The 16209-nt window shown below is 39.4% G+C and overlaps 1 protein-coding gene across 1 annotated transcript in view; it reads left to right on the top strand.

The window, feature by feature from the left end:
- The window catches only part of Slc25a21 (solute carrier family 25 member 21), a 188617-nt gene that overhangs the window by 168657 nt on the left and 3751 nt on the right, over positions 1–16209 (top strand). The window contains exons 8-9 of the mRNA XM_087197133.1: positions 14011–14192; positions 15084–15136. Of these exons, the coding sequence (XP_087053259.1) occupies positions 14011–14192; positions 15084–15136 (235 nt within the window). The remainder of the gene's footprint in view (positions 1–14010; positions 14193–15083; positions 15137–16209) is intronic.

Raw genomic sequence — 16209 nt, 5'->3', positions numbered from 1 at the left:
GTGAATGTTAAGAAGCCATAAAAGTGTTAAGTGTGGTGATGCCGATGACGGTGATGGGGTGGAGGGGAGGCAGTGAGGCGGGTGGGGAAGTGGTTAGTATTTAGAATCACATGAGGAATTTTTCCCCAGGACTATTCTTTTTGCACTTAAATGAACACTATGTTTTTCTTGCCTGGAACAAAGTCATTGATTTTTATGTGTTCTGTAATCTAAGCCTGATTCAAAACTGGGAAACCAGTATTCTTTAAATTTAAACCATAATAAATCAATCCTTTATGAACGGGAAGGTATGATAATCATTAAAACATGTTGAAGAACGTCATCGAGTTGTTATAAACCATGATGAGGAGGTGGTGTTCCTTGAAGGCATTATTCCATCTTTGCTGTAGGCTGTCTCTGGCCCTTCACTTCGGACAGTTTGTTTACAGGGTTATTGTTTCAATTCCCTCACCCAGCAATGGATCCCTCTGTTGTTCCAAGGGAATTTGAGATTTCACCAAGTCTTACTGATGTGATATAATTGTAGATTTTTTAATTGAATTTTTAAATCCATAAATGCCTTGCAATGTCTTCCATCTTCAACGTATTTGATTTTACAAGAAACTGTTCATACTGATTATCTCTGGGGTGTAGAAATTGGTGGGGGGAGGAGATTAAGCAGGAGATTGGCATTAATTTTACAATAGGAAAGCAGAAAAAATTTAAACCTCATAAAATAGATTACGTGGGTTACTTTTGCACATTTTACTCAATTCTAAGGCTGAGTCTTAAAGTAGGAACTTACCCACTCCTTCGGTTTTTGACTAACTCTTCATATTGATGATGTCTGTTGGATATAGTTTTCAAATATCACTTTCCTGACCTTCTGTACCATTTTACTATTAAAACCACTTTTGTAAACTTCTTGATTTGGTCTGATCCCATCACAGTAACTCATTTTCAGATAAGGAAACGCAATGGGAAGTTAAGGCTGAGAGGTGAAGGCTACTGAAGTTAATTAATCCAAGACCAAAGAGCAGAAAGAGAGAAAAACCAGAGGCCAGAAACCCCAACTATAGTATGTAATGGTCTAACTCTGCATTTTGGCTTGTATTTTGTCACACACAATTTATCCCTTAAAAATGGTCACTAAAATTTAAATAAATGAAGTCAGTTGGGATGTGCAGACAGTGTAAGCAGAATCTTCTGCTTCATTGAAAACTGCAACCTGGTCCTCCCTTTTCACATCCTTATTCTATAATCCATAGAAACAGAATTATAAGACATAGCCCTGGAAGAACTAGGCATTACCAATTTAAAAATGATGCCCTGTGTTATATTCTTTCAGATTTATTTTTAGAAAGTAGAATGGTGAATAAAGTCCTACAATAGAAAAAGATTGATTTAGATATTAACTGACTGTGGAATTTAATGGAGGGATTCATTTACATTTTGCAGAAAATGGAATGGAATGTCAGGATAAAGAATTATCTTCTCTCCTCAGAAAAAGGCTATCGCATCTCAAAGTAAAACTCCCTGGAAACAGATATTGATTAACTTAAATCATGACATCTTCTTCAAATATCCATGGGAGTAAGCTTTTATTGCAAAAACAATTTCTTTCATGCCATTTCATGTTGGAGATACTCGACGCATATTATTTGTGATGTTGTCACAGCAAATAAGAATCATAAGATTAAAATAGTACATGTTTTTAATAACTTTGTCCTCTACTTCCATATTTACTTTTTTCGTGTTTCTGTGAATAAAATAATAATAGAATTTACTGTGTGAAGCTAATGGTTGTCAACAGGATTAGACTATCCTTTTAGATTGCATTCTGAGGTTGTTTGCAGATTATTGTGCCAAAAACAATAGAATTTTTGTGTTGAATTTTTCCATGATATAAATTACATGTGTGGTTTAGAAATATTTTAAGAGAGAATAATTTTTCACATATTCAATCTGTCTTACTTAGTAAGCCATTTAGATCTGTCCCTATGGTCATTTCATTACAGGTAGCATTAAGTCAAAGATATTTTATTTTCTTCTGTGTAGTCATAGAAGGTTGCCTTTCACAAATGCAAATTTTTTTCTTTTTACTTTTTTTGGTTTTAATATTTTCTTTGTTTTGTAAACTCTGTAGCAAAGTCTGAGGATGGTTCTGACACTTGTATATGAGAAGAAATGTGGAAGTGAGTTAGTTTCATGATTGAGAGCTGTATCTTTCCCTAAGGTGTGCACTGAGCTGAATGAAAACTGCACCTTTGGGTTCGAATGGAGAACTTAAACAGAGATGTTTGTATTTTGAAAAGAAGACTCTCAACAGAATTAGATCATAGTAGGGTTTAATTTATGACCATTTATTTTTCTGATTCTCTCTTACCCCATCATTAGTCTTACCAATCATCCGGTAATGGGAAGGGCAAGAGCATTAAAGTTTCATTAAGAACAACTCTCCTTTCTAGTAACCACTGAGGGAAAACTACAGGCATATATTTTCTATAAAATTCCAGGATATGTGACAAGATTCTGTGGTAAAAAGAGTATCTTTCATTGGCAGTTTGCACACAGACTCCCTGGGGTGTGTGTGTTAGGGGAAGGGGCTGTGAAAGAGGGCAGAGAGAAGGGGGGCAGGGGTTCAGACACTTTCTTAAATAAACTTCAGGCAAAACTTTCCAGTCAGGCACCACCCAAGTGGATGGAAAAGAGGTACAAGGAGCTTTAGGTTCTCAGTGGGTCCATTCTATTCACACATTCCAAGAGTCTTCATGGTGCATCTGCCATGTGCAGTCCAGTGGGGGAGACTGGTAAGAAATCACGTGTTGCACAGAGAACCGAATCATCCCAGTTGTGAAGAGGCCTCACAGACAACTGTCACAAGGTGAGAACTGCTCACAGAGGATCCCAATCTAGATGGGGGCGGGGGGTAAGCATGTAGGAAAGGGCTCTTCCAGAAACTGTGGACTGGGGACCGAGGATGAGGATCAGCCAGGCCAAGGTGAAGAGGACCGGTGAACTAAACAGAGGCTATGATGCGTGGCTGCCTTGAAGCAGGAGACTCAGGAACCTGGGAGAAGATGAAGAATGAGGGTAGCTGGTATGTAGAAAACCTGAAGGCAGGGTAGGAGGAGGAAGAGGAAGCTCCAGAGTTTACCTGGGCCAGAATATTTTAGATCTATAATTTGAAGGCAGTTTACTCCCACTCCTCTTAAATGATTTAACTGAAGGGTGTGTCGAACAAACATATTACATAACTGGGACTAAATGGGCATGGGAAAGTTTCCTGTATAGAGGCTGAGAGGTAGCATAACATGAAGTAGATTTCATTCAGACTTCTCCTTGATCATCTACTGGCCTCCACGTCAAAGCCTGTCAGTGTGCTCTTGCTTGGTTTTTCAACTTTCAGAATTTGGTTTTGAGAACCTAGTTTGTTAGTTTTCCCTGGAGTCAGTGATTTTATTGAGGCAAGGAATAGATAGAGCACATCAAAACAGAAAAATTCTACTGGATTCCCAAAGAAATGTGTAAATACTCTCCTTCATTTTACACAATAGTACTCACAGATTTACTTAATGCTCAGAAGGTATTATTAACCATCTGAATGTATAGGTACATTTAACTATATATTATATAATACACATATGAGATAGGTATGAAGCAATCAGGCATGAACTCTTATGTTCATTTTATATATTTTATAATTTGAGCTAAGTGGCAAAGACCTTCAAAATTATTTCACATCTCACAATGCTTTAAAGAACAGATAGCTTAGGGGGAATAAAGGAATTTTCATGGCTATTTTCTGAATAGCTACATTTAGATGTGGAGCTTTTAACAAGTCTTTGATTTCATTCCAAAGCCCAGAGCCCTGCAAGGATAGGATCTTGGGAATACTCCACATTCCTTAAAGAATGCTTATCAATTAGACCATCTCATTTTAGTTTAGTGACCTTTTGTAGAGTGAGGAGCTAGCATTTCCCCAAATTATCTCACATGAAGAAAAAACAAACACTGTAATAGATTCTTCTGATAGCTGTAAAGTGGAAACAACTGTATTTTTTAATTAAGCTTCAATAGCAGATATTTTCACCGAGGACAACACAGCATGATACCATGACATCAGGGGGAAAAATGTTTTTTGTCACAGTTTATGAACAAAACAATGAAAGAGAGCCAAGATTAGAAAGAATGAAAAGTATATGCTGAGAGCTGTGTTTATGCCTAGCTGACTTGGACCCATTAAAACTAACAATATCTGGGCCGGGGATTTAGCTCAGTGGTTTCACCACCTGCTGCGCAAGCGCAAGGACCCAAGTTTGATCCCTGGTACCAAAAAAAAAAAAAAAACAACCCAAAAAACTAACAATATCTAAAATGTAAATTTCTTGAAAGAAAGAAAGAAGAAACAAAGAAAGAATGAGAAAGAAAGAAAGAAAAAAGAAAGGAAGAGAAAGAAAGAAAAAAGGAAAGAAAGAAAGAAAGACAGACAGACAGACAGAAAGAAAGAAAGAAAGAAAGAAAGAAAGAAGGAAAAAGAAAGCAAGAGAGCAAGCAAGCAAGCAACAGGTCACTCTTACTGAGCTACCTCCTTCTTCAGTTACCAGGAGGCAACTATGATTGCAACAGACCACATCATTTTCATGGCCACCACTGCCAGCTGTGGTAAAGGCAATGATGGGCTGTTATTATTTGCCTTGCGGTTGCAACCAGGTGCTTAACCAGTGTGTGCATGTACGTCCTTTGTAATTTCCTTCTCAAATCTTTGGTCTTCATTTATGATGTCTTTATAAAGGAGACCTGAAGCAGTTATTAAACACCTATGATGTGTCAGGCCTGGTATATACCCTAAGTTGATTAAGACATGAGCAGCCCTTTCGCTTCAGAGGTTCTGAAGAAATCTTAAAAAGAGACAGTGCCCATTTCCACTAACCCCTCTCGGAGATTTGAACTCAGCAGTTCAATGACAGAACCTATGTTCTTAATTATTGTACTATACCTCTTCAAATATGTGGCTACACAAACCTTTCTAACAAATTCTGCTCCTTCCCTTTTCCTTAACCCCCTCTTTCCAGCACATCTCCATGTGGAATGCCTTCTAAGTACCCAATGATAAATGTAACTGTATTGTATACCTAAAATGTACCAATAAAAGAATTTAAGCAAAAACAAAAAAAAGGGGGCCAGGGATTTAGCTCAGTGGTTCCACCGCCTGCCTTGCAAGCACAAGGTCCCAAGTTTGAACCCTGGTATCAAAACCCCCCACCCAAAACAAAAAAGGACAGTGTGGCAGAGTGACTTCTGTGGACTGACTTGGATAATTTGTAGCCTTTTATGTCTTTTTAAAAATTCTACTCCTATAGTTAACTAAATTAAATATTCTGTAGACAAAAAAAAAAAAAAAAAAAAAAAAAAGATGTCAGACCCTAGTCACAAAGTCTTTCCTTCTTCAGAATGTATCCATATTCCTTAACCACCTGTCCAGTGACATAGTCCTCTGTGTGGTCCTTTTCTTGCCACCACATGTACATCAGATTTGTCAGTGTCACTGTCAGAACTATACATGGTACTACAGTTTTGGGTTGACCAACTCAGAGTACCCTAGGATCAACTCTCCTGTAATCTGAAATACATCTTTCTTAATTCAGCCAACGATTGAACAGAGATGGATTGTTAGAGGATTTGTTGGGGAAAGGGATGGAAAAAAGAAGGAGGAATGCTATACATCAAACATTGGCATGTTTAAATCTTTATGGTCAATTTAAAACCTGGATTATGTGAACTACAATCAAGTCTTCCTCATCTTAAATGTGTACATTTACCTAAATTAAGAATTTTACATTCACTATGCTTAAATACAGTCTTGAAGGTTTGGTCCAGTGCAAAGCCTGTGATGATTATTTTAATGTTGACTTCTTCCTCTGTCATCCCAGCTGTCTCTGCCAACCTATCCTGCCAGCAAATTAATCAGCAGGCCTTCTACATCTTCACTTGGGCCTTTCTGGCCCCTCTTCAAGCTGCCCTATGAACACATTTCTCACAAAAGAACCATCATGAGTATCCAGATAGAATCCCTCCAGCTATACTCTTATCCATCCTCCATTTAGTGCCTTATTAAATCAATGTCTTATTAATCTACATAACATGAGAGATTTTTTCAAGTGATTTTCTGAAATCAAGATATGCAGGATGATTCAGAAGAAAATGAAACTTTTTAAAATGTATGACTAGCATAGATTTTCTGCAGTTTTGTCATACAGGGTTATGTCATGAACCTGTTTGGACTGCTTTTTGCTTGCAGCCTTGAGGAAATGAAGGACAGGGTCACAACCCCCTCCCCCATCAGCTGTGGATACTGATGTGCTACAGAAAGTATGGAATGAACTAAACCCTACAATGGAAATTTCCTTTCTGCAAGGAAATACTTCTGATAACCCCCAAAATCATGAGTCCCCATAAGACTAGTTGATGTGGTACCAAGAGAAGTTACAAGATAATTTAATTCCAGGGAGGAAAGAAAAGAAAATCGAGCTAACATAAGGAGAGAAGATTGTAAGACAAGGCTTGAATACACATATTGAGGCTGACTTCCCTTAAATGAAAAGCCCCCTCGTTGTACCCTGCTCAGCTTTGCCTTTTGCAGAGCAGCAGGCTTCCTGCCTAGTCTCCCTCACCACTACCAGTCCTCATTCGCTAATAAATCCTGCTCCCTCATCTTCCTGAACCCCCTCCTTCTGGCACGTCTCTGTGTGGAATGTCTTCTTAAAGATGCCAAGCCCTAATCACAAAGGCCTGTGAGATGCACAGTGATTCTCTGTTTATCAAGCTAGGAGCCAGCTGGCCAGCCACTCAACAGGGCATCAGAGCCCAGGCCAGGGAAGTAAAAGGAGATGCATATTTGGCCTCTGTGCATATGAACTCTTCAAGCACTGCTACCTTAAGTTGTTGATGCTGTCTTTATTTGTTGGCTACATGGTTTGGCTTAGATGGTTAAATTAGTTACAAATATGTACTGTGTTGAATGTTAACTGTTCTGAGTCCCAGATCACACTTCTCATGACTTGGTGCCTTTTGTTGAATTTTCAGAGGTTATCGCACATCCCAGCTGTCAATGTTTTGGGAATCACCTATTAGTGTCTCTTGATAAATCATGGAGAGTCTATGAATAGTACACTATGTCAAGGAGACTCACTAATTTTCCTAAAGAAGGGCTGGTAAACAAGTCTCCTCAGCTGTGCATGCCCACAAAGATGGAAGGGTGACAGAAACAGCCAGAGAACTCTAGGAAGAGAGTGTGGTGTTCATTCTCAGTTCTGCTGGTACTTACTATTTATCTATGATTCTTTGACAAGTTACACCTTCCATCTCAGGTTTTTCATTTGTGGAATAAAATCTTAACTTCACCCTTAAAGTGTCTGCAAGGGAATTAAATGATCAAAATGTACCAAAAGAGCTGGGGATGTTGGCATGCACCTGTAATCCCAGCTACTCAGGAGGCTGAGGCAGAAGGATTGTAAATTTCACTCCAGCCTGTATAACTTAGCAAGACCCTGGCTCAAAATGAAATTCAAAAAGGGCTGGAGATGTAGCTCAGTAGTAGAGAGCTTGCCCAGTATGCACGAGGCCCTAAGTATAATCCTTAGTGCCATTTTAAAAAAAAGTGTATTTCAGATTGCTATCACAGAATAAAGTCAATAAATGTAATATACATTTTAATGTTTCAGGATACTCAACTCTAGTTTAGTTAAAAGGCAAATATTTTATGAGGAATTATCTGAAAATACTTAGAGAAAAAGATCTATAGAGGGGAAAGTAACATATTTTAAAGGAACTGTTTTTTTTTTTTAGTTTAAGGGGAAAAGACTACTACAATAATGCTTTTTTTAACCCTGATAAATTATATAGACAATAGTGATGGTTGCTTGCCCTTGCATTTGAGCAGAGAATTGGAGAAAAACAGTTTGAGCTTATGGGTGAGGAATGTAAGTTGATACAGGCAAGTTTCCTGATTGGTAATAGTTGGAATGGATTATGGAAGTTGTATATTTTAAGAACAATAGATTTTTCATTGATATGAATATTCATTTACATAATTTAGGCCTGACCACTTTTGTTTGATTTGGGCTGAGTGACATTCTGAACTCAACTCCCTAATCTTGTGATTGGGGGATTTTTATTTTCTACAACTTAAAATCTTCTCTTGGTCTGAAAGTGATCTCAGATGTAGAATTAGGATATAGTCCTGAGAAGCAAGTGCACATATCTCTAATTGCACTGGTTGGTGGGTGGCAGTCTTGGGGCTCCTCAAAATCTTGGCCTCTTCACTTCTAAATAATAGAAACCTGAATCTCTTTGGACCCCTTAAAAACTATATCTCTTTGTAAATTCAGAAATTTCTGTAAGTGTCGTGCCTCAACTGCTCTGGAATGTTGCTAGGCGTAAATATACAGAAAATGTTTAGAGCACTTCCTGGCACATAGTGAGTGTCTTATCACTATTATTTTCTTACTCCAGTTTTTAAAATAAACTTATGAAAAAAGGCAATATGACATGCCAGGTGGTGTGATTTTTCACGACAGACAGCTAGACATTCAGCTAATACATGGTGACTTGCAATAATGACTTGTCTTAACACCCTAGATAAACAATGAGTGACTAAGCATGTAGGAGGCAGAAGCTACATACTGTCTCACAGGACTTTGATAGTGAAAGCCCAGGAATAACTTCTTTGTCCCTACTGCCTGTTTTTCCTACATTTCATTTGGGCCCCCCTTCAGTCCTGATCACCTTGTACTGGGATGGTTGATTAGACACATGCCCCTAACCCCCTCTCTGGATCATATACCTTTATACACAACTCTAGCTCCCAGTATAGGACCAGGCCCCAGTAAATTTTCATTGGTTGGGTAAATGACAAAAGAATGATGGATGAGAAGCAATGTGACATAACATATGACAGCATAGGCTTGGGTGTCAGAAGTTCCTGGGCTCAAAGCCAGGCTCCACTCTTACAAGTAGCATTATCTTGTACAACTATGTCCTTCTCTATAAAATAGTGTCACATGCTGAACTCAGGGTTTGTTATTTTATTTATTTTAAATATTACATATTTTTCATACACTATTGTTCCTGGCAATAAATAACTTATCAATAATAACATTATTTGGCATAATGACAGTATAATGGTTTAGATCCAAAATGTCCCCCAGAAGTTTAATCCGTCCAGAAGTGGAGCTTTGGGAAGATAGCTGGGTAAGGGGGGTGAGACAAGGGTTACTGGGGGCATGACCTGGAAAGATGTATTCTTGTCTCCAGCTTCTCCCTTCTCTTTCTTCTTCCTGGCACCCATGGGTTGAGTAGCTTTCTTCCCCATGCCCTTCTACCATGCCATTTCTGCCTTGTAGCCAGCCAATCACAGACTGAATCCATTGGGAATTGTGAACTGAAAAAAATTCTCCTTTAAGTTGTGGGTTAGGGTATTTTGCTTCAGCAAAGGAAAAGTGACTGACACAGTTCTAAAAGATAATACAAATATCACAGCATGTATACTATGTGATATCACTTAGACCAGGAAACCCCACAGCTATGCAATCTTGCTCTGGGACTAAGAGGCTGGATAGGAGAGGCTGAAGAGTTAACAGCAATGCTTCTGCTTCTGTAGCCTTCATGAAGCAAAGGCTTGCTTCCATTAACAAAAGCTTTAAAATGTTTCTTAGCATGTCCAGAGCCTTGTAGGGCCAGTAGTTAAGATGAATCTTAGCAGAGCTGGGGATGTAGCTCAGTGGTAGAGCACTTGCTTAGTATGCATGAGGCCCTGGATTTGACCCCAAACATACATACATGCATACAAACATACATACACACAAAATAAATGAAATATCTTAGAACATGGATTATCCAGCCCAGGGATCCAAAGAGGACAGATCATAAACTTTAGTTAACCAATGGTTCTCAGGCTTTGGCAAACCAGAAAACTTAAAGAACTTACTTAAACAGATTGCTGAGTTCCCTCCCCAGATTCAGTAGGTCTGGGGTGGATCCCCAATTTCTATTTCTAATAAATTTCCACAGAGAGCTGATGATGGTGGACAAGAGCCACACTTTGAGAACCACTGAATCCATAGACTATTGGGATGTGTGTAATGGGACTCTATAGCAATAATGCATGTGAGAATTTTTTCACTAAGGTGAATCGCCTGGTAACTCTTTGTGAAAATTAGGGCTTCCTAGTTTTAGCCCCAATATTTTCAATCGTACACTGCCCTTTCTGTAGTTTATCAACTTATTAGTAGATAAAATGGCCTCATTATTTTTTAAGCTTTTTTCATTTATTTTTATTAGTACATATTGCAGTATGTAATGATTACATTTATCATTTTTAAGGCTTTATAAGCCCTAGAAGATCTATAGGCACTCTCCTGGGATAACCCATATGCACATACAGAGAGAGATTGCTTATAATTTTAGGAAGTTCTAGGATACCTCCCCCATAAGCCCACCCACCGGCACTTAGAAGTATAAGGGAAAAAATTTTAAGCCTTGAGGCAAAGTCTTGGGTTCACTTGTGTGAAACAAAAATTCTCTTCTTGCACTTACCAGTTAATTCATTTGTACAATAGGAGGAGTAATAATAATTCTTGCCTCATAGTTGTAAAGATTAACTTATACAATCCACTGATATTTACACTTGGCAGTATCTGGCAGAAAAGCCATAAATATTTGATGTTATTAAAATTGTTACCTCTTCCATGAGCAGAGAAAAGGATTTTGCTAACATAGAGTGAGGTGGTTGTGGGAAGGGAAGAGGTCAAGTAGGAAATGTAGGGTAGTGAGCTGAGAAAATAGGGTGATAAGACTAAAAGCAGCAGAGTTGACTATTACAGGGCTTCCAAAGGCAACTGAAGAATTAATGAGGGTACAAGCTACACTCCAGCCTCAACTATGCTCCGGAGCTAGGCCAGGCCTCTTCAACTTGGTTTTCCTCACCTGTGAGTGCCTGGGCTTCAGTGTGGCCTTTGGTCCTCTCCACATCCACATCCCTCAAAGCTGGGGAAGAGTTTGAAGAAAAGCCAGGAGCTGAGAAAGTGCTTGGAATATTTGAGTAATTATGAATTAACCAGTGTGACTATTGTATGGATTGGAGGTAAGAGTGTAACACCTGACGGCAAGAAGATAAATTGGAAGCTTATCCTGAGAAAGAAATCACAGGCCAAGTGGAATGCCTTGTCTTTACTCTCTATGCTGCAGGCAAGTATGGAAGATCTTTGAATAGGAAGATACCAAAAGCAAATGAAAAGGGAGCTCAGGTGCCTTTGTGAAGGCGAGGCTGTAGAGGGGCAGAAAGGAAGCAAGACCTGGGGAAGGTAATGGGAACTTGAACCAAAGTGGGAGAGGTGAGGTAGCCAGGAGGGGATGATCAGGAGAGAGATTTGAGAGGCTGTACTCTTACAGATGATTTGCGAGATATAGTACAGAAAATAGGCAAGCTGCAAGTGCTCTCCTTGGCTCTCCCAGTCCCAGCTTCAGGTGCTGGCAAAAAAGCAGACTGTGGAGTTGAGGAAGAGATTGAGCATGGGCTTAGAAGCCAGGTGGTAAGGGAAACCCTTTGGTCATCTCATGACAACTTACATCCTCCCTGGAATGCTCACGAAGTAGCAGCTCACCATCTGTTTGCCTGTGTGGAACATCAAAATTACTAGTTCCCGGAAATGGGTCCTCCGCCAAGCAGCTCTTGAGACAGGGTCTCGCTTCAAACTCGTGGCAATCCTTCTGCTTCAACCTCCTGAGTGCTGGGATAACAAGCATGTGCCACTACACCGGCTATTTGAGCAGCTTTTAAAATCCCTTTCAGACACCTTCTCAAGAGATTCTGATCTGGGAACCGGAGATACGGCTGCTGTGGGGCCCATACATCTTTACTTACAAAGCTGTCAGGTGATTCTGATGCACAGCTGCATCTGGGAAACACTGTGGGATCTTGCTGTCGTGCTGGAAACTGAAGAGAAAACTCAGGTTTGACATCTTCTTGTGCTGGTGAAGCTTGGCTGGCTTGCAGACTAGGTTTTGATCACCGCCAGCACCTCAGGCACAGTAACTTCCTTGGGTGTCTTGGTTTCCTCTCCGTTCTCAATCCTGACCCTCAGCAAATACATCAGGAAGTGGGAGAGGAAGAATGCTTGTTGAGGTCCCCTGAACTTCTCAGGGAGACAATGTGCATACAAATCATCATTTTCACACTTGCCCTTAATAGAAAAAGAAAGAGAACTTGGCTGTGTTGCAGAGATACCATGACAGAATCATTCTATGGGATGCTTTGCATCTTTTGAAAACAGGCTACATAGTAATATTTCCATTTTCTGCCAGGCTTGCACAACACTCATAACACATTTACTTCCATTGGCACTTTCATCCCTCAGAAAAGCGATACAGCCACAGGTACGGTAGGTGTTAAAAACTTCCCTCCCTTCACTGCGCTCTGCGAGATCAGTGACTCATCCACGTCAGACAACTTGAGCTAGTGTTGAATTTGCTGTCCTCCAAAGCCTGGGTTCTGCTTCTGTGCCATAATGGAAAAGGGCAACATAAAGGCATTTTTCTCTCCTTGTAAAAGAAAAAAAAAGGGGGGAGGGGGAATTATTTAAACACACCTCACTCATACTCCAATCACTGCATTGTTTTTCCTGTAGAAACACCCCGTTGGTTTTTAAATCCCTTTAAACCTCCCCAGCACCTGTATGGCCCAGGTCCAAGAATTATTACTGAATCCCTTGCTTTTTATATTTAGCCTCAGAGGAGTTCTTGTGATGGTAACTGGCTCCGGGTTCAGTTGAACATTTCAGAGTTTCCAGAAGTTTTCTTATTTCATAGGCACTGGAAACAGCGCAGTGCTCAGACTTGAATTTCATTCATTCGTTCATTTATATTTAACAGAGTATGCTTGATGCTCTCTGTATTTCTGCTGGATAAAATAGTGTGGTAGCATAACCCTGTGTTGTTTCTCTGTGACAATGCCCCTAAAACATTGACCAAATGAGAGGGCAAGAAAAGGATGAGGTGAGGGTCAGGATCAGCAGCATGTAATCCGTGATATGATTTCTCTTTAGGCCGAGAACTGAGGCTGCAAACAGAATGAGAACCTCCCAGAAAATTCATTTTAACGAAGCATAATGTGAGCTCACTGGGCACAAAAATAGTCTGAAGGAAAGTGACTCCCACATAAGACCTAATTAAATACTTTGATGTCAGAAAGCAGAGCAGGGAGGAGTGGAAAATCAATCAGACCAATGTGAAGGGCCTAAACTCAAATAGAAAGAATAACTCACTCTCCTTCTCTCTCTCATCTCTCCCCATGAAGGAAGAGTAAGATTCAGAAACAATGAGTTGTAAATTCTTCAGCCAATTAGTCCAGTAACTCACTACTGTTTATAATACACAAAATGTCACAGGCTGTTTTGCAGCCGCCCCAAGTTGGTTTGTTAATAACAGGAAGCTAGCACTTCTCAGTACAGTGGATCAGCTACACGTGAAAATAAATGCAAAAAACCTGGAGGGGAATAGCAGCAGACCGAGAGTAGCCTTGATTTAATTTAACATTTGGGGGTCCACACACAAATGAGCATTTTAGTAGGCTTCATGGTGGAAGTTGCTGTCATTTGTAAAATATTCTGGCCAATTAGCTAATAGTGTGCTTGGATTTCTCCTGTTTTGATACAGTAATACTAAGTACATTGTGAAGCCCAATTATACAAATCATCCCCATATGCCATACCAGTCTTTCTTTATGAACTGTGTTTATAAATCCTGTGTGAGGAAATGTGTACTTCAGCAATTTAGACCATGTGTAAAAACATAGCCAATGGGATTGTCAGGAAAACAAGCTCCAGCCTAGGAAACCCTAATGTGTTCCGCTGGAATAACAGGAGGGTGCCGAGGAGTGCAGTGCTCTGCTGAAATACATATTGCTTTATAGTGTTTAACCAATTTAGGGGCTTCCATTTCCCTTTCTGTTATTTTGCTCTTCTTTTCTTTTAGGATCCAACCTTAGAGTTCTTGAGAAAATTTGGGATTGGTCTTCTGTCGGGGACAATAGCCTCAGTCATTAATATCCCTTTTGATGTTGCCAAAAGTCGGATTCAAGGGCCTCAGCCAGTTCCTGGAGAGATCAAGTACAAAACCTGTTTTAAAACAATGGCAACAGTCTATCAGGAAGAAGGGTAACACATTCTTACTTTAGTAAATGTACAAGGCTCAAATATTGCTAAGATCATATTGTACTTCTAGTCTGATGAGAACCAGTAAGCCCTCCTAAGTTGGGTGTGTCTAAGGAGCTCCCCGGAATATATAACAAATATTTCAAGAGGACAGAATAATGAGATGTTGGCAAAATGTTCTTAGACCTTCGAGATCGTGCCATGAGGCACGATCATGCAATACACTGCATGTTTGCCTTAGAACACTAAGATGAACTTTTTACTTGTCAGTTTACATAATATGCTATTGTGTATTATAAGTCCCACTAGTATATGGGTGGATGAATAATAGTCTTCTGACTATAAATCTAATCAAAATGCTATCTCATTATATTTTCCTGGGAGAATTAAATAGGAGAATTGCATAAAGCTAAGGTTTTTAAAAATATGCCTTTTTCTTATTTTTTAAGTCTTACTTTCTGTCTCTTCACTCTTCCTCACTAATCTTATTCTCAAGTAAACAAGTGATACTTTAATATTTTGATGTAAACTGCATCATATTTCCTAATGTAAAAACTGAATTTGTGGTCTCTTAAATTCAATTACAAAAGCCATTTTGTCCATATACACAGCTATCTTGAAAGCAAGACCTGTCTTGAAAACAAAAACCATCTCGCTGATGAAAGTCATGTTTCTGATTGGACGAGACCAGCATAGCCTGAGTAATAAAGAATTGATTAACTCTTTCCCCTCATCCAATTTGCTGCAGAGAGTACAAAGCCAGATACTGTCAGGTTTGGAATGGGTATAATTTCAAAGTTTCCTTTTAAATGCTGAGCTAGCATCTCCATAAAACTGAGGTCCAGTTACTTTATTTTCAGAGTAAGAATTTTGCTCTTTTCCTTCTGATTATAGGATTTTAGCTTTATACAAAGGCCTGCTTCCCAAGATTATGAGACTTGGACCAGGTAATGATATTTTTATCATTTATCTGCCTTCTAGTATCTCTTCATTTGTTATTTGTGTCTATCAGCAAAACAATAAAAGTTTATCCCACTTGGAGAGATGGAAACCTTGGGGATGTAAAGTTGTCTGTGAGTATTCAAGATGCTGAACACACTCGGTAGAAGTGTTCTACCTTTGTCTATATAGAACTGTTTATTACCTGGTGGACTAGTACAAAGCAAAGCCCAAGTTTAGGAAAAAGGAAAGAACCCTCAGCCAGTTGGAGTTTGAGCACTGAAGTATGAGAAGTAGATTCTGGATGAAGTCATGGATATTCCCTGAGTGATGAACCTGCCTGATAAAACATTTCCTTGTGCTTCCAGTTGAGTCTCAACCCTACCTCAGCTTCATTTCAGAAGGAGAAAAGAAGAACATCTTGCCAACATGAGCTGCTAGAGTCACTTCTTTACAGTCACCTCTGGGGCCTGGTGATGCCACTGAAGTGTCCCCAGTGTCCTGGCCTCTGTCAGTTGGATGGTTCAGGCTTCCTGCTCAGCCTTACCTGAGAATGCCACCCCACACACAAGAAAAATAAAACAAAACACCTGGCTGCCATTCCAACAGGAAGAGTCAGCTGCTTCTATGTAAATAGATAAGAAAATAACTGCTGTAGACTCAACTGCTGGGGCAAGTAGTCTTGGATTATAAATAATCTTGTGAATAAGTACAAAAGTATGCTCTAGGCCACACATTTTTGGGGGATCTGGAGCATGCACCCCTATTTAGACACCTTGCTGATCCTCTCTGGAAATCTTTTTGCTTCTGCTAACCTGTTGCTATTCCTCCCTTTTTACACCAACATTCTCCTCCCTTATTGCACTCACACATATGCAGTTACCTTAGATCTTAACCCAATAAACTGCCATTTCTGTCAACCTAAAACAAAGAACAATAGTTTGTAGATTGAAGCTAGTGAATAGAGTATGTATTTAGAAAGAAACATTTATGTATTTAAAAAAGAAATTTTCACAATGCATCTACCCTCAAATTTGCAGATATTTAAGCATAGATTTTGCTTCTCATTTAAGATTCAGAA

This window comes from Heterocephalus glaber, unplaced genomic scaffold, assembly GCF_053883595.1.
Source record: "Heterocephalus glaber isolate CG9 unplaced genomic scaffold, H.glaber_assembly_v1.0 deba00001662, whole genome shotgun sequence".
Classification (NCBI taxonomy): Eukaryota; Metazoa; Chordata; class Mammalia; order Rodentia; family Bathyergidae; genus Heterocephalus; species Heterocephalus glaber.
Note: the sequence above shows the minus strand (reverse complement) of the source record. Positions and strands in the feature narration are given on the sequence as shown.